This window comes from Bacillus rossius, chromosome 3, assembly GCF_032445375.1.
Source record: "Bacillus rossius redtenbacheri isolate Brsri chromosome 3, Brsri_v3, whole genome shotgun sequence".
Taxonomy (NCBI): Eukaryota; Metazoa; Arthropoda; class Insecta; order Phasmatodea; family Bacillidae; genus Bacillus; species Bacillus rossius.
This window is the reverse complement of record NC_086332.1, coordinates 127,761,496-127,789,137: the sequence shown is the minus strand read 5'-3', so window position 1 is coordinate 127,789,137 and position 27,642 is coordinate 127,761,496. Positions and strand designations below refer to the sequence as shown.

At 37.6% G+C, this 27,642-nt stretch overlaps 1 protein-coding gene across 8 annotated transcripts in view; it reads right to left on the bottom strand.

Annotated features, from left to right (window-relative positions):
• LOC134531234 (NADPH-dependent diflavin oxidoreductase 1) overlaps nucleotides 1-27,642 on the bottom strand; it is a 141,581-nt gene that overhangs the window by 35,073 nt on the left and 78,866 nt on the right. For 6 of the 8 annotated variants that reach the window (XM_063366911.1, XM_063366913.1, XM_063366916.1 and 3 more), the window contains 3 exons: nucleotides 22,213-22,467; nucleotides 20,844-21,008; nucleotides 20,183-20,421 (listed from right to left, as the gene is read on the bottom strand). In XM_063366911.1, coding sequence (XP_063222981.1) covers nucleotides 20,183-20,421; nucleotides 20,844-21,008; nucleotides 22,213-22,467 — 659 coding nt within the window. The remainder of the gene's footprint in view (nucleotides 1-20,182; nucleotides 20,422-20,843; nucleotides 21,009-22,212; nucleotides 22,468-27,642) is intronic. The other 2 variants (XM_063366912.1, XM_063366915.1) reach the window with 1 other exon arrangement.

Here is a 27,642-nt window from a genome sequence, read left to right as displayed (position 1 = left end):
ACATTGTATTTTAACGTTGAAAACTATTTTTCGTTCAGATGTTATCGTTTACTTACTTAATTAACAGAAATACAAAGTTGTTAGATGTAAAAATTTTCCTTATAAAGGGTTTTCGAATGTTATAACCTTTATCTGTTCATCTTCATCACCACCGTATATCACTTATAGAAATGTAAACAGCGCTATTTGGCATCATTCATGTGTGGTTACGTTGATGCCCGTACAGTATGCGCGCACGTAGTCGTATAACAATATCTACAGCTCGCCAATTGCATGCAACATGCGCTCTGTCTAGTGCAGAGTAAACAACATTTGATAGCCCACTCTCTTTTGTGATTAGTGTGCACTACGACGATAGTTGCGTTAGTTCCAGCTCATGTTCAGATCACAATTTTCGTTTTTCTATTTAAAGTTGAAAAAAAATATGTTTTTGTTGCATGACATTAATTTAAATTGTTTGGTATGCTTTTGTATACTCTACTATTTAAATAAACGTACTTTCCATGAAGAAATTTAGTTTTATGATTAACTTTACAACAACAAAAATGCTTACTTCGCATTGGTGGCGCTTCTTACCCCGAGGAGACTAAGGGACTACGTCAAAACAGAAAGGCCTTAATCGCTAATAATAAATAATAAATGAAATTCTTGACATACTCAAAAAATTTGTTACGTGGGCAGTCAGGGAGATCAATACAATTAAATACAAGTTATCAAACACTAGCATGTGAAACAATTACCCTTGACGTCGGCCGGGGCTTCGCCCTGAGCCTGGACAGGCTCCGCTCCCTCCCGGCATTTCACCGCGAACGTGTGTTTGCCAGGACCTGCCTCATGAGGGCGCTGTAGAAGCAGTGCGACGGCCCCTAATTATGTACCTAATTAATTATTGTAACCTTTTATTTTTAGCCCCAGTGTTTTTATGTTCAAGCCAACGTGCTCTTTTACTTAATTTAATCATACATTCTAGTTTTACAGACGTTGCGCGGACGAATCCGCACGGACCGGAACTTGACCTCAGTTGTGATTCTTTTAAGTCTCACGTTAAATAATTACAGAAGTGTTAATGGTTTTTAATTAAGAGTATTATGTTTTGTAATTAAATGATGTGTTTTGTAATTATCTTCACTTTCGCCGGGGCACGGGATCATTAATTAACGTAACGGTTTTTGTACGGCGGAAGTGCGCCATTGCGAGGGTAGCGTCGCCAGTTCCTCTTCAAGAGCCATCGAGAGTAGACGCGTCAGCACCCCGGGGGCCGCAATCTTTGTGCATCTGATCAAGTATTTCTGTTTTATAATTTGTTCCTAAATAATTTCAATCTCTAGCCCTCGGGGCCGCTCTCGGTCGGTGGGACGTTTAATTAAATATTTATATAACTCTTTACAAGCTTCTTTGTCGCAGTCCACAGGAGACTCATAGCGCATGGCCACATGGTTGGCCCATGCTTTACCTAAGCTGATCCGTGCCCAGGCTTTTTACTGTTTTAATGGAGAACGTGTAGGGAGGCGTGAGTTATGTTATTAAACCTAAATTTTAACTGAGTCGTGAGTTATATTTTACGTAATGAGAATCCAACCTTTGTACGAGTGTGGCGTGCCCGACGCCTAGAGCGGGCCAGGTTTGGTGTAGATCGACATAAGCGAATCAATAGGGCTGGTAACTCGTCCCACATGGGTCACGTCACGCCCTGAGAGAGAGGATCGGCTGGGGTCCACGTGCCCATTTCACGTGGTGGCGCCCATATAAACATCTTTCCCCGTGAAGCAGTGGAGAAGATAGCCCACACCCTTATACAGTAAAACCTCGATTCTACGTACAATCACGGTTCTCCAAAATTTGTCCGTACGACCGAGTTGTACGTACGAACCAGTGAGTCCAAATCACGTCCATTTGTGGCTACTCCCCCCCCCTCCTTTTCCCTCTGCTGCGGCGGGAAATGAATTACCGTTGTCATTGCCGTGTCTATAAGGTCACGTACATGTGCCTTTGACAAACAAGTAAGGTTTTTTACATGTATGTTTATTATGCTGATGTATTTTCGATCGAAATGATATCCTATTCATGCAGAAACAACACTTGAGCTAATCAAACATAAAAATAAAAAAAGACTCAACACTATGTCTAGGCCAAATATACAGCTTACGAAGGCAGTGCAGTACGCCCCATTTTTACATTTTTGATATTTTATATCAATAAAATAATAATAATTAACACGTAACATATTTGATAAAATAAAAAAAATACCATGGGTTCTTTATAAATGTAGATAAGATTAGCTAGTAGGCCTAAAAACATTGTGAAAAACGTAACGTTTATCGTTTATAGTCGGCAATGAGCATTGTAAATCGCTATATATATATATATATATATATATATATATATATATATATATATATATATATATATATATATATATATATATATATATATATGATACCCATTGCTATGCTTCTTTTACATGCCGAGGCTTAAATTAATACATGCTCAGAAATAAAAGAAACTTTTCTTTTATTTTCGTAGGCTTTTTGAAAAATAACACACCGTTTGTCAGCAATAAATGATTTGGCGTAATTTTGGCTTATTTTCGTACCAAAATATATGATACTTCGGGTGCAAGATTCTAAACATCCGTTGAGTTTATTGCAACGAAAAAATTAAGATAGGGCCTAAAAACGTTGACATATTATTGTCAAAACGTCGTAGCGATATTGTGATACAGATATTAGTTTGTTTGGAATAAATTATTTTCAAAATTGCTGCAATACTACCATCGGTACCAGGCATGGCCTTAAACAAAAAAAAAAAAACAGCCTTATTTTTGCACAATATTTCCACTTATACTGTTTTAGTTTCGTAACTTTGGGTTTAGACCTACGCAAAAGTTAAGCATTTCTAAAGTTATAGGAAGCATAAAAATATTATACTGTCACGGAAAAACGTAACTTATTTAAAAAACATAATACCTACATTTTTTTTAAACACATAGCACTGACACAAGCGGGAGAGAACCACCACACTAAAAATTAACTTATAAAGAAATAAATTGACACTCGACAACACAAAACTTTAATTCTTATGGAAGAAGTCTACAATGGACGCCTGTTTCTTTTTACCAGAACGGTTTTCTATTAAATACTCTTTGATGTTTTCCCACTGCCTCAAAATATCCGCACTCGCACTGCTATCAAACATGAAGGTGTTTGAGATAATGTCTACTGCATTAAAAACACTTGCCCTTGTCGGTTTTTGCTGTTCTGCACCGTCCAAATCGCAGCTCTCGTCATCAGACGACTGGTTTTGTCCACTGACAATCTCCTCGTCGCCGAGTTCACCCCAAGCTGCCAAACTGTCATCGGCCGTGACGTATTCTTCATATGAACAGTTTGGGGCCAGTTTTTGCCACGTTTTCTCGTCACACGGCCGGGTAATTGTGCCGTGGGCTCGTTGACACTCAGACAAAGTGTTTTGTCTGGGCTCAGACAAACTGCCTGGCTGGGTTTCGGCGAACGTACCACTCGGCGACATAGCAGTAACAGGCATGGGTTCATCAGGGTCAGTTGCATTTTCGTTTTCTGGCAGAGTGGCTAAGGCATCTGTATTGTCAGCTCCAAAGTTTGTGTGTTGAAAGCAGTTTGAAATGGTCTCTGGTGTAATTTAATTCCAGCTAGCAACAATTCCGTGTAGGGCTTTGAAAATGTCCCACTTCTTTTGCGGCCGCCCCAGATCCAGCTGCGCACAAGTTTTCCTTTAAACTTCAGTTTCATCTGCTAGATAATGCCTTGGTCGAGGGGCTGAAGAATTTTGGTGGTGTTGTGCCGGAAATTAGGCATTTAGACACTTTTTTTAAATTTTTATTATTTTTTTAAATTATTTTTGGAAATTCTATTTTTCTTTTTATCTGGTTGCTAAAGGGGGCATTTACTCTTTGTTAGGCCGGTGTACGCCACGTGTTTAAACTTTGTGCCAGTGGACCGAAGCCCCTTTCTCAGGGGCCGATCTGATATTTTGCTGGTCTAATGTGGACGTGGGCAGCCCGGTTGAGATTTCTCTCGCCTGCAGTCACGTCCCGGGTTTGTAATGTTATTTCTCTGCATAACCAAAATTGCATAGAGCAGCTTCTGGGCTGCAAGCTGCTACTTCTGAGAGGCCTGCTGAGAATAGCGAGTCTCGTCACGAATGGGTCTCCAGTGGACCTGCGTTCCCACCTTAGTGGCGTTTACTGCCCACCCTCCCCTCTCTCTTCACCCCACCTTAGTTCTGAGAAATCAAGCCAGGAGCAGTGACCTGATGTGAACTTAGCCAAGACCATGGCCCAATTCAAGGACTTTCTCCCTGGTCCTACAGAGACGTCCACGACATCTAGCGGAGGAAAAAGTAACCGCGGGCCTGGTCGCCAGCGTGCAGAGCACACCCTCATGACACCTGGTGGCAAGTCAGCTCACCGCCTCAGTTAGTTCCCCTTTACGCCGCTAGAAAGCAGCGCCGCGGCGCCATAAGGGCCTATGCTTCCTTCTCGCGGCCTGTAGAAGTTGATTCTTTGTAGAGACCGCAGCAGTCGCTCTTCGGCGCGAACAACTGAAGTTGGGCTTACAACCATTCGGGCACCTCCGCATGTTTTCTGCCCTGAGCCGAACCTTCCCCCTCTTTTTTCCTAGGGCCGACCGCCCGTTTTAATTAGAAGCTTTGACCGCCATCGCCGGCACTCAGTACTCTGGCCTCGGCTACTGACCACGTCTTCTCGGCGTCCTCTGCGCTAAGAGGCTTTTCGCGGCAACGGCGAAATCGTGTGCACAAGAATGTAGTCAGCTTGCTTTAGGGATGTGATCCCAGTGGTACAGTAGCCAGTCAGATGTAGTATTTAGAAAAAGTCATGTTTAGTTAAATTTTATTATTTTTTTTATTTTCCTAAAAATTTGGTTTCTTCCGTGTCATCCGCGGTATCTCGGTGCGCGCCATCCTGATGTTGGCGCGAGACACTTAGTGAGTCCCAAAATCTACACCCTGTTTGGTGAGTAATCCGGCCTTTTTTTTTCCTCCCCAAATTCCCGTTTGTTGGCCTTTCGCGCCGACTGTGTATGACTGTCTGGAAGCAGGTCTAATTCGTTTTGAATTTGACTTGTGTTTCAGACAGGGTCCAAGTTTCTGGGGAGACAAATTGCTCCCCGCATGATCTTCGGGACCTTCAGCTGATTTTCCCCTTAAGAAGAGTTTTGCTCCCGGTCCGACGTCATCCTGGGAAAACCCGGGTGATATGAGCAATATATTTTCCACTTGCATAGAATGAACTAAATTCATTAAAAATATACCAGCGAGCAGTGCCTTAAGAACTTAATCCTCAAGAACATGTAGAATCAAGGAAAGTAATAATCTATGTAATCATTGGGCGCATCAAATTTTGGTGTAATAATTCAAATTTTTGTTTATGTAATCATTTGTTTGTTAAGGTGTAATATGTATTGTTTTAAATAATTTCGGGGCGCCCCCTTAACTTTGTTACTTACTAAGATCTTTATTATCATGTCAAAATAATGCTAAAACAAAACCTCTTCATAATAAACCAGGAAAACTTATAGACCAAATTATTTATGTAGTGTATTTATTTATCATATACCTTCTTCTATATAACGATCCACGAACTCCCAAGTTGCTTGTGTGCAGGGAGTATGAAATTGGTCTTGTTCACCGCCTCGTGCCCCCTCTGGTAAATAACTATAATTTTTTTAATATTTTTCCCAGCAGTTTCCAAGGTTTTTTTTTATTTAAATTAAAATAATATGATTTTAGGCCATGAGGGGCATTACAGTGTTTGGTGGCAAGAACACTAGCTAAATGTTGGTTAAATTATCCACAGCTGGATGGCAAGGGCAATTATCAACAAACAGTACTATTTTCCTGTTTCGGCAACTAGGGGTCTGCAAGTACTCGAAAATTTCGAATTCGAATAGAGTATTTGTATATTCGATTCGACATTTCGAATTGAATATTTTTTTCAATTATTCGTTACTCTCAGATACGAAAATAGCCTATCGAAGTTCTATGGAGATTTCTTTTTGTTAGCTGCCTCACCTGTACGTAACATTGCATCATAAACCCTAGCCTTGCGTGTAGTAAAAAGCCAATAATATCTTTATTATAACTTCGACTTATCTCTATGTCAAGGTCAGTAGCCGCCGTGTGTGTCAGTAGCCGCCGTGTGTGTCAGTAGCCGCCGTGTGTCAGTAGCCGCCGTGTGTTTGAGTAGCCGCCGTGTGTTCAAAGCGGACGGTCGTGTGTGTGCGATCGCGCTCCGTGTATATCTGTTGTTTTGTGACAAAATCAGTATTAATAATTCGCTACTTAATCAGTCTGACTTCTTGGGGTTCCCCTCAACCCTAAATGATGCGTGTACTTCTAATCACGATCTAACTCATCCGAGTATGTTTCGATCACCCACGAAAAAAACTCCTACTAATGCGACGGGATCATGTGATAAACCTATGTACGAGCTGCGTATCGAACCATTAAAGTCAGATCAAATAAATATGGAAGCTCTATATAATCTAGTGAACTCTCTAAGTGTCAAAGTTGATGAACTAAAAAGTGAGAACCTCGTGTTAAAAACGCTACTCCTTGATTCCAGAGAAGAAACTGTCAAAATTAAGCAAGAAATGATACAAATAAAGGAACATTTATCATCAGGTAAAGACCATAATGCAACTTATAGTCAAGTAATTAAGAATTCTTCCACTCACAAGACAGCGGAATGCGTAATTTCTCAACGGGACACGGTAAACCGCAGCCAGCCGCGTGACCTACTTACCAGTCAGCAGGAATCCCGATGCGTCATGAGACACGATGACAAAGAACGTGCCGACAGTACACCATTCACGTTAGTGGAACACAGGCGCAAGTCCAACACAAGAGATACCAGTGACATTAAACGTTCAACGGAAATGAAGAAAACTCCTATGAAAATTGGGATTCGTAACATTTCCACACTTAAAATGTTACCCAAACCAGCACCCAAAAGAATGAAAGCTCTTTTTGTGACTCGTTTCGACCCAAGTGTAAATGAACAAGAAATTGTAGAATACATTTCAAGTGAACTGAACTTAGATCATATTAAAGTAACGAAGATGAAAACTAAATTCAATTCATATGCCTCCTTCCATGTTCAGGTTTTAGAAGAGGACTTCAGTCGAATTAATAACATTGTGTTTTGGCCCAGCGGCTGCCTAATAAGCCCCTTCTATGGTAAATTACACCCAGAACAAATCTTGAGCAACTCATCCACTACCGAGGAACTAAACACCTCTACCTGCAACATCGCAACTAATTCTACTGCTATTTCTAAGCCTACATCTGCTCCTACTTCTGCCTTAGCGCCTGGAGGGGCTTCTCACTAGTTCAGTGTGAAACTTAAAAATGAGGAGTTTATTTTATTTTATCAGAATGTAAGAGGCTTGAGAACCAAAGCAATTGAATTTTTTGAAAACATCTCGCGTAGTGATAATGATTTAGTATGTCTAACTGAAACTTGGTTCACCGATAATAGTCTGAATTCTCATTATTTCAACAATAATTACCTTATTTACAGATCTGATAGGGATCCTGTATTAACTTTGAAGAGTAGAGGTGGTGGTGTCCTGACTGCTGTTAATAAACATAAATTCAAAAATGTAACATCTACGCATGAATATGACTATCCAGGAATAGAAGCTGTCTGGATAAATATAAAAACACATGATAAACCTTTAATCATTGGGAATATCTATATTCCCCCTCAAACAACTCCTTCAGCTTACACTTCATACTTTGAAGCCCTTGAAGATAAGTTTGTGAATTCTGATGTCTCTTTATTAATAATTGGTGATTTTAATGTTCCAGGCATTGACTGGCCTCAATTACATACCCAAAATATAGTTCATTCAAATATTAAGTCGAAAGCCAGATCATTAATCAACTTTGTATCAGCAAGAGGTTTAATTCAGCTTAATCAAACTCAACCTTCGGCCCAACTCTTGGACCTATGTCTCACTAATATTGAATCATGTCTGGTTAGCAAAGCTCTGGAACCACTAGTTAAAGAAGATAGTTAGCATCCTGCATTAGAGATAAACTTCCAATTTGATATGTCAATAAACGATAATACATCGTCTTCATATAAAAACTATAAGATTGGTAACTATCTCGGCCTTTTTATTGCTCTTAGGGACCATGACTGGTCAATTTTATACAATTCTAAAAATATAAATACCATGGTTGACTACTTAACGTGTACAATAAATGATCTTATAGATTTATTTGTACCTACTACTATTAAAAAGGCTAAAAAATATCCCCTATGGTATTCCAACCAACTAATAAAATCTCTTAAGAAGAAATTGCACTAACATAAATTATATAAACGAAATCTGAATCCTTTTTACTATTTATTATTCTCAGATTACCGTAAGGAAACTAAATCACTTATGTGTAGGGATAAAACAAACTGGCTTTGTAATATTAACAATAAAATTAAGCAAAACCCTAAAAAATTTTGGAATTATGTTAAAATAATGAGAAAGGGTTATAGTCAGCATCCCTCAATTAAAATTAATAACTCAATTACGGATAATAATTATTTAATTGCAAATTCCTTTGCTGAATATTTTTCAAGTGTCTATGTTACTACAAATAACACAAATAACCAAAACATATCTCCTTGTTGTTCATACAATATTCCAATGTCTAATATCTCGATTAGTTTAGTCCTATGGAGTATAAAAACCTTAAAATCTACATTGTCCACAGGACCTGATAACATACCAAATTTTATCATCAAAGGTTGCTCCTTAATCCTTGCTCCTCTCTTACAGCATATATATATATATATATATAATTTCAGTATTCTAAATAGCATCTACCCTGATAAATGGAAAATTGCCAAGGTTATTCCTGTACACAAAAAGGGCAAAACTTCTATTGTTTCAAATTATAGGCCTATATCCCTGTTAAATGGATTTGCCAAAATTTTTGACAAAATAATATTTAAACACTTAGCGTTTAACGTAAATAATAGATTGTCTGATTCACAGCATGGGTTCAGAACAGGTAAAACAACCATGACAAACTTAGTCTCCTTTCTTAATCCTATTTATTCAGAAGTCATCACACGTGGTCAAGTAGATGTTTGTTACTTTGATTTAGCTAAAGCTTTCGACACTGTTAATCATCAAATACTACTAAGCAAATGTTCCAAAATTGGGCTAAGTGATAAATATTTATCATGGTTAACAAGCTATTTAAATAACAGAAACTTTTATGTTTCAGTACAGAATATAAGTTCAGATCTCCACCCAACTCCTTCTGGCATCCCTCAAGGTGGCACACTATCTCCTTTACTTTTCAATATCTATATTGATGATATAATATCTGGATTAAAGAACTCAGTTGGCACTCTTTTTGCCGATGACTTAAAGATATGTAGAAAAATCTCTTCATATCATGACAGCTATCTACTACAATGTGATATTACAGAAATTGCAAATTGGTGCACAAATAATTTGGTCAATCTAAACATGGAAAAAACTGCTATCATTACCTTCTCTAGAAAAACCTACCCATTGCAATATGAATACAAACTTGATAACTCACCTATTAAAAAATCTCAACATGTCAAAGACCTAGGAATTTTACTGGATCAAAAACTATTTTTTCATCTTCACATTGAAAACATTATCTCGGTATCTAACAAAATACTTGGTCTAATTAAATTTATCACCTTTAACACCTCCAATATTGACTCTATTCTCTCCCTCTATACAGCTCTAATAAGATCAAAACTTGAATATGGTTCTATTATATGGAATAGCATCAATAACACTGATATTGAAAAGCTTGACAGGATTCAATCTAAAGTATCTGACTATATTAACAAAAAATTAAATACCATCAATAACATAGATTTAAATTCCCTCCTTGGTTCATTATCAACTAGAAGAAAGATCTTAGATGCCATTTTTGTCTTCCATTGTTATTATGGTAATCTTATATGTCCTCATATATTTTATGTTACTGGCATTAAAATTCCTTCTTTTAATAGCCGTAACCCACCTTTTTTGTGCACACTTTTAAATACAAATGATATTATATATAGACTTGTTAACAATTTTAATATGTATGTTAATCACTTACAACCTACCAGAGAGAAAAAACTTGTTAAAAAAATTATTCTTTCGGCATCCAAAGATTAATTATCTTTATGCTCTAATGTTATTACCTAAATTATTTAATACCAGATGTATTAATCTAAGGATACCAACTGTATTTATCCACATAATATAATATGTTCTGTACTTATACATTTATTACTCTCATGAAACATTTTTGTTATTTTAAGTACTTTTCAGAAGTTAAGCACTCATATGGATATTTGTATGTTATGTTGTCTTGTCTTTGTTTTTGTCCTACTATTTGTTGTTCTTATAATTTATTGTTTTGTTCTTATTTTTGTTCTGTTACTGTATTTGTTTTTTGTACATGTCTTACATGTTGTGCCCTCCGTTGGAGCCTTGTGCTGTTGGTGTGGCATGTAACAAATCAAATAAATAAATAAAAAATTATTGCGATCAATAATACCGGGCGTCTTGATCACTACGTTTGTCAGCCTTCTTTTAATACAAGCAGTTTTACGTTAGAGTAAAAAGTCTTTACACAACTGAAACTTTTAACATGCTACTTAATGATTTTTCCATTACCAAAGAAAATAGTGCCTTACCACTCCTGTTTCATTTTCTTTGTGGACTTAACCACGTTTATCATTACATCATCCAATATTAGATGTACATTGCAGGAATATAATTTTTTAAAAGTATCATTACATAAATATTACACAGCAATGCCTCTCTTCAAGGATCGCTTGACGGTAAACGGACAGTTAACTTTAAACTTTGCTTGTTCTCAAACTCCACGATAGCGGTTTGTACGATTACAAGTCAAAAGTTTCCATTTGTGTGCAGTTATATTTCAACAATCAATATTTCGACCTTATATTGACTAACATCTCGAGCCTCGGCATGAATCGACTGTTAATATTTGGTGCCATGCTTCATTGAACACGTTTTCAGAATTGTTTACATTGTATATCCAAATAACTTGCATATCGTTATCAATTGAATGGCCTAAAGTTTTATCATTATGACGGAATCAAAAACATTAAAGAGAAAGTGCAGTTTGTTGTGGCAATATTACGAAGAAGGCAATGGTTATGCAAAATGTTTGTATTGTCCACAGAAACTAAAAACACCTACAGGTTAGATAACTTAACCTCAAATTACGACTTATTTATGTTAATTCCGTTAAGACTCTGTATTTTTAATAAAATTTTTAAGTACTATTTAAATAAATATTTACTCATTCGGCCCGCATAAAATATAACTAATTTTATGTACTTTTCCAAGTTGTGCCATGGGGAAGGTTATTTACTACAGAATGCTTTTATGCCATAAAGTCTTACCTTTGTTTTTTATTACGTATACCAAATAATTAGGCCTAAGAGGGAATTTTGATTTTTTTTAGGCTCACCCATATAATTAAAACTTATGTTGCTAAAAGATTTCTTTGATTTAGGGGTAATCACATCTCTGAAAACCCATCTTTCCCATCACCATTTCGCCCAGTACCAGGAGTTTTTGAAACAGTCAGACACAACATTTGCAGCTACCCCATCAACATCAAATGCAGGCAAGCAACAAACTGTGTCAACCTTCATGAAATTACCACTACAAAGTAAAGAAGCAAAAACCATTAATACAAAAATTGCCAAAATGATTGCAATGTGCCATCTCCCATACAGATTCGTTGAAGAAAAAGGTTTTGTTGAATTAGTTAATTACTTGAAACCAAGTTATCAAATACCAGTAAGTACGGCATTCTCGCGGAGTATTATTCCTGAACTGTCTCAGTCTGAAAGGCAAAGTTACAGTTGGTACTCAAACACGACGTGATAGAGATAGCATCAGCGCATAACCCTCACAACTGATAACTGGACATCATGAGCAGGTGATGGTTACATGTCCTTATCTACATCACGTTGAGTACAAGGAAGCTACTCTGGGAAATGTTGCTATGCATGAATCTCACACAGGAGAGAATCTCCAGCGAGTGTTAGCTGACATGAGTAGAAGCTGCTGCTTGCCATCACCTACTCAACCAAGTCCTGTAAAAATATTCATCATTACAGACAATGCCACCAACATGAAAGCTGCCATTAATGGGACAAATTATCATCACAGATTCTGTTTTGCCCACATGTTACAGCTTGCAATCTCTGATGCTAAGACTTCAACAACCAACATAGCACACCTTGTATCGAAAGCACGTAAAATAGTGGGTCATTACAACAGGAGTTCAACAGCCAGAGATAGGTTGCACAAAGTTCAGGAAAACATGCAACTTCCTAAACTGAAACTTATTCAGGATGTTGAAAACAGATGGTGCAGCAAGTATGCTATGTTCGAAAGGTTATTAGTTTTGAGAGAAGCCATTGCTGTAGATCTTAGCTCATCAGATACAGACATTGATTCTCTATCGTCAACTGAATGGAGACTGGCTGAAGGCATGGTCAACGTTTTAAGACCTTTCACAGAAGCGACTAAGGAGTCCAGTGGTAACCATTACCCGACAGCGTCGATGGTAATACCGATGATTTATTGTCTTAAAGCAGCAACAGAAAATTATGTCAAGAGAAATATTAGTGAACACGGTACAGGTGTCCCTTTTGCGAGAAATCTTTTGAAGGCACTCAGTAGTAGGTTTCCACTATTCAAGATGGATGATGTAAATTGTCTATTGACCATTGTTGATCCCAGATACAAGGCTGCACTATTTGACAATGAAGCAAAAAAAATGCATGCAATAAGCCTATTGAAGAAAGAAATCCAGGGTGATTCAGTTGTAAACGATAAAGTTCAGATTAATGATCTTGAAGCAGAACAGAATGAGTCATTATGGGATGCTCTAGACAAACTTCCTCTGAAGCTTGATACACATGCAGATGAGAATGACTACAAAACAGAAGCAATAAATGCATACCTAACAGCACCACGTATAGTATGACACTGCAATCCACGTGAATGGTGGAAGAAAAACCACCACCTTCACCCTACAATTGCTAAAGTTGCAGCCAATTATCTTGCTCTGCCTTCAACACAGGTAGTGAGTGAGAGGGTTTTTTCAACAGCTGGGAATATAGTCACCTGTCGAAATGAACTACTCATACCTCACCTTGTAGATGACCTTCCTTAACGATAATTTAAAATAATTATTATAAGTGATAGCTTCTCAGTTCTCTGTGAGACTTATTTGAAGAAGTTCCGGATTGTTTTATTTAAAGTTTATAATTGTATACCAAACAAATCGTTTTGTTGCCATCCTAATTTGTAATTATTTTCAAAATTATTTTTACTGATAGTAAGTGTTTAATGTAGTTCATGTTTTGGTAAGTAATTTTCATTGTTTTTTTACTGCACATCAAGTGGGACTCAAAAAGAATTAATTAAAAAGTGTAACATACATTGATCAAAGAAAATTTATTTACATTTGGATTTGTTTAACATATTACATACTTAGGTACATAAGTTTTTATGTTTTTATGTAAGCACCTGTATTAATAACCAGTTTTATACCAAAATTGTACGTGTTGAGAAAATGCACTGCCAGGTATTTAATTTGATTGTTTTTTACACCAAACTATTATGGTTCCATAAAAATATAAGATTTTCCAGTTTTCCAGTACAAATGTATCTTTCTTTTAACTGTGTTTGCCATTAATTTTTTTGGACTCCTTAGATTTGCAAAAATATTTTTATACTGAATTTTTGAATTCCATTAGAAAAATATTCAATATTCGTGAATAATTTGATATTCGATTAGAATAAAAAAAACTAGAGATGGATCGAGTCCTGGTTTATCGATTCGAGCCGAGTTGGGTCAGATTGACTCGACTCGAAAACAGAGTCACATATTTTATCAAGTTCGAGACTCGAAACACGTTTCGAGTTAAGTACCAGCTTCGTGACATTATAGCACTTTATTATAGGTTGTCTTAACGTTTTCGCCAAGTCATTAATACAGCAAGAATTGATGATGCCCTTCAAACAAAACAAATCCCGTGCAAACCTAACCTAGTCCGCTACCGTGCTATGGCGCTATAATAGGTACAAGTGCAACCAAACCTAGGCCAATCTTCATTTTGAACGTGACGTCGTAATGTGATTTTGTCGATAGTGGCGACAGTTTATAGGACAAAACTATGTCACATGACTATATTATATTAAAAAAAAAAAATCGGAAAACAGCATGCACTGTTATCATTTTGTTTTACATCCTGTGTTTACTTCAAATACGGTACCGCATTTGTTTACAAGATACGTCAATGGATTTTCACTGAAGAAAAATTTGTACCAAAATGGATATGTATTAATAATCATCACGTTTATTGTGCCCCGTTTATAATAACTCATATAAACAAGAGATTTACGTAACCTAAAAATAAAAACACTAAATAATTATATTATAATATTTAGTAAATAACATCCAAGCCGTGAAGCGTGAAAATGGCTTTGTGTTAGACCAGCCAGCCTTGCATTTTGGAACTAAATTTAGCTGTGCTCCACAACGCAGCGCTACGTGTCAATAACGTTAAAATTACTTTCTTTTTGTTTGAATAAAATATAATAATAACAACGCTCATGCATTTTATTTGGCAATCAGTTACTGATCGCCAAATCAAATGCATGAAATATTTATTTATTAAACATATTGATATTCTTGTAGTTGTAACAGTTCCGGGCGAATAATCTTGCCGCGGAAAGTGTATTTACATTGAGAAGTTACGTAACTCGACGTTTGCAACACTGACTAGTCAGAAGCAAAAAACGGGAAGCCTCCTTTTCACAGACGAGAGAGCCAAAACCCGAAGTTTCCCGAAGTTCATGCTTTTTTTCCGTATCTTTAATGTAGCTATCCTAACCAAATCAACCATCCACAATGTTTTAAAGTGTTTATAATGTAGCTAACCTAACCTAACCTAATTGACAATTAGTATCCTTTTATCAACACCGCCATATTTATTTACAATGAACCCAAAAAAACCACCGAAGATGAACGATTGGGCTTTGGCTCTCTCGTCTGTGAAAATAAGGCTTCCCGCCAAAAACGGCATACGAATTTTGGCAAAAGTAAATACTGATACAAATATTAAGTGGATTTTACATGGAGAAAAAATCGGAACACGGTAGAAACAAACAAGGTATCTAATTACTTTGTTCCAAATTCAAAATATTTAAGAGAAGAGAGAAGTTGTACAAATAGTTTAGATGAAGGAGCTGCAGGTTCTAGCAACCAAAGTGACAAACTTTTTGGTGGACCAAAACCTAAAACCAGGGCTTCAATTTGGAATTTTTTCGAGGATGAAATTCAAGCAAAATATAACAGATGTAAAAAAATTTACAAGACACCATCATGCTTAACTTCTTCACTCATACGGCACTTGGACAGCCACAGATCACAAAAACGAGGGTATGACAAAATTGTTGATCTTGCCAATCAGGCCAAGCCGAAGTTGGAAAAGAAGACTAGTATTGTGAGTGCTTTTACTAAACAACAATCACTACCAGAAAAAAGTGCTCATGCAAAACTCATCACTTCAAAAATTTGTAAAATAATTGTAGAAGACTATCAATCATTATCTATTGTTAATAACAATGGTTTTTAAGAACTGATGAATACACTTGAGCCACGATACGAAATCCCTTCGAGAAAACAATTCTAAAGAGTTTTAATACCTGAACTGTTCCATGAAACAAAAACAAAAGTTTCAGATATTTTGTGCATACACATACAACTTGCAGATAGTTTATCTTTCACAATGGATCTTTGGACTTCCAAGGTCACGTGATCCATATTTATCCTTGACAGCCCACTTTCTGACAACTGATTTCATCATGAAAAACACGACACTACAGTGCTCACATTTTTCAGGTGAACACACTGGATCAGCTATCCATGGAAAAGTCGAACTATTGGAAGACTGGAAAATCAGTGATGTTGCGGTTCCTCTCTATGTTGTCAGTGACAATGCTAGAAATTTAAAAGCTGCATTCACATTTGTGTCTCCAAAAATAACACACACATTATGCATGGCTTACACACTGCAACTCAGTATAAATGATGCAGTAACAGAGGCTCAAATGTGTAGCTTGCTCAAAAATCATCAATTTGCAGCCTTTTTTAAAAATTTTTACTGTGACGCAATGTGTATGTAGCCCGTATTTGTTATAAACGCTGCAGGTTGCAACTGTAATTTAATAAACTTTAATGTATTCTTACACTTTTCATATTTTGTTTTTATTTTTTGCCTCATTTTTCACGGTTTCTGAAAATCTGTACGTACGACCGAGGTCTACGTACGAACCAGGGGCCGTACGAGCGAGGTTTTACTATATTAAACAGAGTAAGGGTCCAACAGGACAAATAATTTACATTCATAAACCCTCCAACGTAATACGTTCCTACACCTACTCGGGCATGCTTACGGGTCTTTTATAGCAAATAAAATGAAAGATTACTTGGAACACGTGATTAAAGATATATACAGCAAAAGAATACACAACTCTTAAAGGAAAGGCAAGCAAGCAAGCTACCTTAACGTGCCCGCTCGTGCAATAAAAAGACGTAAGGCCAAAACTACGTAACGTTACGTCAACGAGCTGTGAAAATCGCTCAGAAATTTAAGCAAGAAAAATCAGCATGCCTCAACATGGCATGACATAGCACAATAACCCAAGCAAAGTGCCATGCACAAATGTTAAGAGGGGCTGGCTTACACGAGAGCAACACCTGAAGACACGTACAGGCAAGTTGCGGGCAGTGAGCTCGCGCCAAGGACTCACAAGGCCGACTCGAACGTCACTCTGAGAGCTCCCGCGGTACCCAAGGCAAGGCCTCCTCAAAAACCCTACATATCATGATCAGAAAATATAAAAGGCAACATTACTAGACCTGGCAAAAGGCTCAAATTGCGCAGCACGTAAGTTTGACGACAAAATTAGCTGTGACCCTGCAGAAATGAAATATTAAAGGCTATGCAGCTACGCGAACCCAAGTCTGCCAAATGACACAATCTCCAGAAAATCTGATCACCCTGGACTGACATAACTTACGCTCACTAAGACAGGGTCGACTGACTGAAGTAGACGTAAGACAAGTAAGGCGACTAAGGCGACTAAAACCCTAATATTAATTCTGCAGATCCTTATATAGACTACCCAAACACAAGTGCGCGTGCGCAGAACGAAGGAGAGGGGAATCTGCGCACGGTGCTAAACGCTCTCGCGACCACTCCAATGGCTGGCGGGGAGGGGGAAGAGGGGAATGGGGAGGGGTTCTACCAAGACTCAAGGAAAGGAGGGGAAGGATGGCGTGCGAAAAAAGACAGAAGAAATGTCCGCTTCAGCATAAAAATTGCAACCCTACTTTTCAAACTTATTTTAGTATAAAATGTTAGACGATTATGCAATAAAACATGGTACATAAAAAAACTTTTTTTAAAATAAATTCCACTAACATAGTGCTGGTCAAGTCTTCCGATATAGAACAAAACTTAGGACTGCAGACTACAGTAAAACCTTTTTGTTGCGACCCCATTTATTGCGACCACCTTTCTATTACAACCCGATTTCGAGGAACCGTGAAAAAATTGCCGAAAATCCGAAGAAAATCGGACAGAAAATAAGTTTCTTGTGGTGAGTAGCGTGTTACTGCGTTTCTCTTGCCGAGTGCTTCCTGTCGACCGCTGTCAGCGCTTGACAACCCCCATTCCACGTCCCTTTGCCGGCAGGGTGCAGATAAAGGTTTTTGTGGCAACGTGTTTACGTTTAGCTTTTTGCGAGTGTCTAGTGTGGTACGCAGTTAAGGCAAAGTTACCTGCTGGATTTCTCTTGATTTTGATTACTATCGGTTGACAATACACAGCGACCGACTGGATGCACGCCCGCCTCGACTTGTTTTAACTGCCGCAGCAATGTTTACTGACAGCTCAAGCAATTATCTTTTCCCGTGGGTTGATAGAAAAAGGTCGCTTCACCCAGCATAAAAAAAAAAGGCTACGACACTTATGTATTCCCCGCGCAGGAAACACACTGGCTGCCGTCTGTCTACCCCGCATTTATCTTTCTTCTAACATTCCACGTCTCACCTCTCGCGCGAGCAATAACTAGGGCCACGATTATATGGTGAATAGCGAAATCGCGAAATTTTCCGCCAATTTATATGGAAAATGCGAAAAAAGCGATTTTTAAGAAAAACCGCTAAATAACACCGAAATTACACAATACAAGTCTGTTATATTTTAATGTGAAAAGCTTGATAGTCAAGATTTGCCCGGGTCCTGGTTGATAAGCTGGAAAAATTTCCTGCCTTGCATTTCTACATGCTTCCTCTAATCAGCTTTAGGGCGCCGTCTGGTCAGCGTGTGTTAGTGAAGCGGGATGATAAGAGCGATGCTCAATGGTAGTTCTAGCGCGGTAAAACCTCTTAAGTGCAAGGCTCTGAACTGGCGCGCAGTCATCTCGTTCCCGTCAGATAACTGTGAAATTTGAGCGGTGACCGTAACATTATATGGCGGAAAAATAAAGATAAAGGTGTAATGCATTTCCCTATGATACTTTCAAGAAATTTGTAACAGGTTTTTTACACCTAAAACTTCGAAAACATGCCTTTTAGCCATTTTATCTCAATAGAACCAGTTGGGCATTAACAAATTCTTAAATTATTTTCGTAAACAGACTCCAGTCGGATATCTAGTGTAGTTTGGAAATCGCGTAGGTTTTTTGTGGCTGTGCGCGGCACACGATGTAGTTGCCATAAGTCACGAGCCGATAATGTTGTCCGGCAGGAAGGGCGAGTATAGTTCATTTGCGGCAAAAATGAATACTTTTACGGCCCTGCTAAATTTTTCCATTAAAGAAATTTTGAAGTTTCAGTGATTTTCCAGCAGAAATAATGTTGTGTAACTAACAAACAAATTGTATCAAAACAATTAACGGTAAATGGCTGTCGCGGGGGCCCTTAAAAATTTATCATTTTACCAGAAATGGACTATACAAACCTTGCTTTCGTTGTACGCAGTTTGGGGAAGGGGAGGAAGGATGTTGACAGTTCCACATGCCAAAGGACATTGAGGGAGGAGGGGGAGAGAGACACGATGGTTTGTATTCCTGGGAGGGATGAACCTTGAAGTCTGGACAAGGGAAGGAGAGGTAAGCCGTATGACGTCATGCATCCGCCGCCTGTGCTGCCGCCAGCCTCCCTAGACGATATTCCCGCGCTCCCACTTACGTTGCACAAGCTACTGCTGCCGTATTTTTAAAGGAAATGTCCCATTATTTTTTTGTTATTCTTACATGAACATTATTGGAAGTATTAAAGCGGACACAAAAATACGCTGTGTGTTAAAATTAACAGATTTTAATGATCTTTCATTTCGTTTTATTTAATTTTTTCTTCTTCTGATTTTCACATTTTGGTCAAAATGTCCAATTTTTTGACGGTTCCCGAGAATGTATTCGTAAAATCACTGCTTCGTTAAATCCGGGGCTCGTGACATCGGAGTTATAGTGTATTCTACGGCAAGCAGAAAACGTACATGTAAACTAACCAGTAAAAATAAACTGTCTTTTGACATATTTTCTTACGGACTTGTCATGAAGGTTGAAGTGGGTTTAAAGCAAAGCCGTCTAGCATTGTGAGTGACAGCATCCTGCCATTGTAGGGCTGGTTTCTTAGCGAGTAGTGGTTTGGGAAAAGGATTGGGGGGGGGGGGGGTAGGGGGGGGGGGTAATCAACTGAAAATTTCGGAAAACATCTATTACGACCCCCCCTCTATTGTCACTAAAAAAAAAATTCTTGATAGATTTAAAAAAACGGGGTGTTGTGTAACTTAGTTTTTCTTAATATTTAGGCAAATCACCATTAGGGAACATGTCTGCTTTTTTGGTATGTAATTTTTCAGAAAATGTTTTGATCCTCAACATCTGAATTTTTGACCACTAAAGAATTTTTTTTCCCATAAACACAAAACTTATAGTCATAGTACACCGTTAATTCTAGTTTAAAAATAATGGAGATACACTGACAAATTGGCAGGTGTAGTACTTACACTTTATGTTCCTGGTCCCTGGAGAAGGCACAGAACAAGCACAGCTGGCGCTTGTTCCGTAGCTCCAGCCACTCGCCCTGAAAGTGGAAGTCTGCTCTCTCGCTACGGCAGCCGAAGAAGAGGTACAGCTGGTCGCAACTAGCAGTGCCCCGTGCCGCACACTCCTGCACGAAGCTGCGGAATGGTGCGACTCCGGTGCCCGGCCCGATCATGATCACGGGAGTGTCCTGCAAGCATAGCTACTGGCTTATCCTAGAGAGTCTCACTCAAAACATACGAAACCTCATGGCTGGAGCAAAGGTAAGTACTATCTCACTATCTTCCAAATAAGTGCTGTCTCAATCTGATACAGCCCGATACAGACGATAATGAACCATCACTAGATACCATCATCATTACAGTACTCTTGCTAAAACTAACTTGGTTCTCTCCTCCTAATCCTGCACAATGACCCTTCGATCACAAAATCCTTCCAATAAAGTCCCACACATGCTGCAAGTCCGACAAGCAACAACTGCTGTATGTCAAAACATGCACAGCGCTCTAATGTCCAGAGAGAGACATACTTTAGAGATGGCGCGAAAACACTCACTCACAACAGCAAGAGAATCCCATATTAATTTGCCTTACACATGCAATACGAGACAGCACAGCTACCCACCTGAGCAGTAGGGAAGCGCAGTGAGCCCCTGCAGATGCTGACAGGCACACTGTCGCCTGCTCCGAGCGCTGCCAGCCAGTTGGAACACAGTCCTAGCCGAGGAGCGACCAGCTGAGTGTAGTACTTAACCACAGCCACCAATACGTGTACTTCCCCTTTGTGGGCCTGTAACGTATGTCCACCAACCACAGATGTTCTTTTTTAATGCCCAACCAACTGCTATTCTTGAATATGAATACATAATAACATTGAAAGAGTTTAAGTTTCCTATTTTTTTATATTGATTCCAAGTGGAAGAATCAGCAGTACTGAATTACTGTTTTTAATGTAATTTTTTTGTTCATAACTATGAATGTTGTTTGGTCTTTGGATGTATTTCTAATCTTTCCTGTTAATTTTGAAAATGTAAGTAGCTATTTGCTAGTTATTTTTTAACTCTAGATATTACCCTCTTTTATCGCATAATCGTCGCACTCTCATAATTGTCACACCTATATTTTAGGCCGTCAAAATTGGGATAAACAAACTTCTCGCGTAAACTCGCATGATGTTTTTGGTCCCACTAGTAGATGCCGAGTACTTTGTGTAGGTATCTTTTTCATATAAAACGTATTTTAAAGTAGAAATCTAAAATTTAATTAGGTCATTACCACTTAATTATTTAATTAACGGAAATACAAAGTTGTCTGACGTGTAAATTTTCTTTTAAAGACGTTGTTAACGTTATTTCCTTTATCTGATCATCTGCGTTGCCGCTGCGTACCGCTTATAAAAATGTAGCCAGTGCATATAAAAATGTAGCCAGTGCATCATTTATGTTTGGTTATGTTGCTTCCCATATAGAGCACGCGCACGTAGTCGAATATCGATATCTCGCCGATTGGATGCAACGCGCGCTCTCTGTCGAGTGCCTACATTTGATGGCCTGCATTCTTTCGTGGCAAGTGTGTACTACGACACGTTAGTTCACGTCAGATTCAAGTGGCTTGCGTTCGCGTTAGAGTTTTGGTTTTTCTATTTAAAGTTGTTTAATGAATTATTAATATAAATTGTTTGGCATGCTCTTGTATACTCCACCTTTTTTAAATAAACGTACTTTCCATGAACGGGTTTTGTTTTTATGATTAACTTTACCTAAGAAATTTTTTTTTCCGCATAATCGTCGCACCCCTACTTTTCAAACTTGATTTTAGAATAAAATGTGCGACGAATATGCGAGAAAACACGGTATTTTTCTTTATCACAATAGATAGTATCTGTTCCTTCTCTTTATAGTAGTTGTGTTTGAGCATCTAATAATACAACAGCATGTAAAGCTTAAAAACACATTAACAACTTGACACAGTACAAAGTGAACCTCTATACGTACCAAAGGAGAAGATGCTATGGAGAATGGCCGCGGCCTGATGGGTCGTAGCAGCTCGAACCAATACTGTATGGGAATGTTGGGCGTAGCGTGGGGGAAGTCTGCCAACACTTCGAGCACAGTGCGACGGGGTCGATGGCAGTAGTTGTACAGTTCGTCTAGACCTTCTGCTGAGCAAAACTCCAAACACTTCTCTCGCTCCAGCTGGCTGCTTGTGAACCGAGCCAGCAGGTGGAACACGTAGCGCTGGGGTACTCCCTGCAGGTACACAAGAGTGTCGCTAGCACGTACAATCAAGACTGTCGTCAAAGAGCATGAGAGCAAGGTGAGATTGCATTCAAGAAACAACCAAATTACAATTATTTTGGTGCTTCCAGAAAAAAAATTTGTAATGCGCATAAATGTATCATGATTGGAGCTACACTCACAAACCATTGTAAATTAAGTCACCAGGTTGCTTTTATAAATCAAACACAATAAATTTACATAAACAAAATTCATACATTGTTAGAGTCCCAGCCACTAAAACATTGTGTACCACTCCACCACCATCATGGCCCAGTAGTTAAGCAAATTTGCATGTTCTACAGATGTTCAGTGCAGATTCAAGCTAAATCCATTCACTGAAACTAAGTTCCACTTTTGATTGAAAATTAATCAAGTACCAATGTACATAGTAGGGATCGAGTATTCGAAGTTGAATCGAAGATATTTTTTTCCTTCGACTTTGGCTTCGACAAAAATAAACTTCAAGTGGAAAAGTCAAAGATTTTTGTCAGAAACGTTTGGCCCACTATTTGGATCAATTATATATATATATATATATATACACACACACACACACACAGCCAAAATATATTTGCGGCGGGTAATTTCCCGTTTATGTATATTAAATTGTTGTTTATTATACCCGCTGACACTTTTAAAACTAAAATTTACTGTGCAGCAGCGATATATTTGTTTTATTTACATTTGCCGGCCCAATTTGTCACTAGGCCGAAGTAAACCAATATCGTAAAATAAAATCACGGAATTATTTATTTGGGGAAATAATAAGTTACAACTTGCCTTAATGTTAGCACCTTTCCCGTGAAGATAATTTGTGGTTTAATTAAAGTAGGTTATGTAGCAATGAGTGATGCATGCTTGAGTTAACCACTCGTTTGCCGACCTTTCTAGTACATTCGTAATTTACAGAGATTACCACAAAATGGCAATCACCTTAGTTTTGATACAGCGCACAAAATGTTTCATATGTTACGATGGTTAGAAACGTAACGAACCATTTAGGAATGCGGGAACGCCATGTTTGTTGTTCGTCGATCGATAAAGGTTCAGCCGCCACCCAAAAGGCAAAGAGAATGCGACAAATGAAGTAGGTGCTGCACACTGGGCATGCGCCAAGATAATTGTTTCTTTCTCTCATGCACACGTGATCGTACATGGGAGAAAAAAAAACTATCATCGTTGAGCGCGTGTGCCTATGTATCGTCCGTTTAAATTTTGCAAACGCGATAGTAGGGAGCAGGGTGTATTTTTCCGTTTTAAATTGCAGCATGCCACACATGAATGTTATATATTTTTATTTTGAGAGAAGCAGTGATCACAATTCAAGCACATGCAAAGTGTGCAAGAAAGTGCTATCCACTCCAAGATGTAAGTATGGTAATAGTTATAAACATAACAATAATTCACATTTTAAGAATTTAAAACATCGCGTAAAGTTAATCGGTCATAGACACATTTAGAAATAATGCTTAAAATAATCACAGTGATTAAAATCCACAATCTGTTAGGAAGGGAAGGGAGGGGGGGGGGGGGGCATTTTATTTTCATACATTTGAGAAAAATTAATTGATTTTCATTAGAGATTTATTAATGTATTAAATTATTAAAATAATTTGATTTGATAAATACAATGTATTGGTAGGAAAGTTAAGTAAAATGACATGATGTTGCAGCAACAACAACTACACTCATTTGTCATTTGAAGAAGCACGAACAAGAATGGAAAAGTTATGTGGAAGAAAAAAAAGTTTTTGAAGTGAAGAACCCTGCTCCAAAAACGAGAGATTTTAAACACAAACAACAGACACTTGAAAATGTTTTTTTTCAAAAAGAATGAAATTTTCTTCTAATGATCCGAGGGCCAAGTCAATAACAAAGAGTATTTGTTTAATGCTTTCAAGAGGACTTCTCTCGTACAGTTTTGTCGAAGAGAACGGCTTTGCTGACCTTATGGAAAATCCTCATGTTGCACCAAATTACCAAATCCCCAGTCGGACCACATTCTCGAACAATTACGTTCCTGCTCTTTTTGAAAAAAAGCAGGAAAATATGAAGGTAATGCTGAAAACAGACTACCCATCACTACAGTCACTTAGCATTACCTCTGATGGTTGGACATCTACAACTGTTGACAAGTACGTGAGCATAACTTGCCATTACATCACCCCACAATTTGTCAGTAATTCCTTCACCATGGACATTATCCTCATGAATGAATCCAACACTAGTGCGAACATTAGTGCAGCTTCAGACACTGGAAGACTGGGACATACCTGTGCAAAATTCAACCATTCCAATATATAATGTAATAATCAACGGAGCCAATTTCAGAAGTGCCGCCACTTGTTCATTTTTGCCTGTACAGTGTTTTGCCCACACCTTGCAAATTGCTATCAATGATGCAAAAAAAGAAACAGTAGGAACTGAAGGAATCATGTTTGCAAGGAATTTGCTGAAAGTAGTAAAATCCAAATTCGGCATTTATAAGGAAGATTCAATTAACTTACCTGCAATGATTGTGGACCCAAGATTCCGAGGTACTTTGGTTGGCAAAGTGGTTGCTGTAGCTACTTTAGAGAGGGACATCGAGAGTTTGCAAGCTGTCAACAAGCAGCAGCTCCTCTGTTCTCTGGTCTGCGTTTGAAGAACTGACCAACAATCAGTCCAGTTGTGGTACTGTGTGGATGAACTGACAAAATACTTCAATGACAAGTGCATCGATAGAAAGAGTAACTCACTGCTATGGTGGAATGAAAACAAAATGATCTATCCGAATGTGTCAAAGTTGGCCTTATAATACTTAGGGATGCCTGCAACCCAAGTCAGCAGTGAAAGACTGTTTTCCACAGCTGGAAATGTTGTTACTCAGAGGCGTCACAATCTGCTTCCTGAAAATGTTCGACAGCAAGTTTTCCTTCGTGACAATTTTAAGTACTTTTAATAGTGTAAATGAAAATAATGATATTTTTTACACAATTCACATATACTGTCATGTCCTTTGTGTTTAAGCAACTGTTTGTTTAAGCAATTCTTGTATTCCATGTTGATTTGTTGATTGTATAAGAATATTGTTTGTTGTCAAACACTTTGAGTGAGTTATAATGATGAAATAATTAGAAGCAGGCTGTTTAACAGTTTTCTAATGATCACGAAAATAATAATGTAAGAAGTCAAAAAATTTAACTTAATATGTTAATAACTTAGTATATACTAGTATACTACCATTACTTGCTGTATGTTTTAAATGTTAACTTCTCAACTTCTCAACATTGTTTTTATGTTCTCAAGTCCTATATTGTTTCATGGTAATACTTTCATTTTTTTAATTGTTTAATGGATGCTTAATTTTTCTCATTTCATGTGTTAGAACATTTTTACTTTACTAATGAAAACTAGATGAATGAATTTTACAAATTTTAAATAAATGAAAAGTTCTTATTTTTCCTGTGGATCAAGACATTTAACAGTACTTATGTAGTATACATACATTTTTTGAAGATGTTTGGTACAATGGAATTTACATATGTAACAATTTTTTTATATTAAAAGTTATGTTTTTACAAATCCTTCGACTTAGATTTTCCTTCGACATTCCTTCGCACAATATAAGCTTTGCTTCGACTTCGCTTCTCATTTAAAAAAAGACCTTCGCACATGCCTAGTACATAGTATGGCTATGATGAACACGCGTGTATGTGTGGGGGTTTGTGTGTGTTTTTTTGATATAGACAGAGAGTTATAAACCAATTTTCTTTTAATCTAAGTTAAGTCAGGAGATTTTTTTAAGATATATATTTTATTTTTGGAAACGTTTCTATTTAATTTAGCTGAAATGGGTGGAATTTGAGTTAAGATAGGCTTGGTCACACTATCATGAGTTCTGGAGGTTGACAGCCAGCGGACCGGCTGCGCTCAAGGGAACGAGAGAGGGCAGGTGTTTCTCTGAAGCGCAGGACTGCGTAATGGAGCGAGGCCAAGGATTCAGTAAGTTACTGGAGTTGTCGAGGGGGTGTCCTCGGTGGTCCGACAGCTGATGGCGACGGACGTAGGAAACCACGCTGTGGGTAGGCGTCAATCTGCAAGAGGGTGGAAGACTCGAGAGTGACAAGTCTCACCGGTCAAGTCGTCATCTTTTGGTTTAATTAACTGTAGCAAAGAATATTTAACATGCACCAAACTAAAGCTATAGTTTGCTAGTAATTTAATTCAACTTAAGTTTAGATTCAAGTGGTTCAACTTTAAATCTAGAAGAATGAAAGATAATTTGTACCAGTATCATAAATAATCATTTTGAGTAATGAAAGATAACCGAAATCTTTAAATTGTTAAAGTTTTGTTTTCATTAAGAGGAGTATTAGGAGCAATTGTTTGACAAGGGGTGGAGCAGGTACCTTTCCCATTTTGAAAGATACTTTAATTTAATTTAATTTTAATTTAATTGGGTTATTGAAACATAATTAATTAAAATAAAGGAAAATAACTATTTATTATTGTAAATAGTCAGTCATGAAATAAATAATCGTCCTGCAGAACAAATTACTAAGTTTTATTTCTAATGTAACAGTCTATTTCAAGAAGTTAAGACAGAAGCATTTCATTTATAAGGACCATTAAAAGACTCCATTATCTCTATTTAACTTTGCAAGTTTCATCACTTTTGAAGTGTTTGGTTTACTAGCATCTGGTTTCTCTCACAACAGCTCGACCACGTGTCCAGGAAACAGTGTGGTGGAGGTTTTATTTTAGTAATTAGGGAGAGTTTTGGGTTCGCACTCAAATAAATTGTCGCCAGTTAAAAATTAAAATAATCCCCAATCCACAAATCCTCATTCATCACCATCATCAATTCCAATCTCAAATCTCATATTTTTATGTCATATATATATATATATATATGAACATACATATATACATATACTAGGAGGTTGTAAAGCGTCTAAAGCACCCATTAAAAATAATGAATATATGAAACACTTTAATTTAACATACTTGAAAATTTTATTTTACAAAAAAAAAATATATACATATATAAAGTGCATCTGTGCTATTAACCGATAATTTTTCCAGCAATAAATTAAGTGACCACAAAAAAATATATAATATAAAAATTCCAAAGGGCATTACAACAAAAAAGCAAATCTGCCA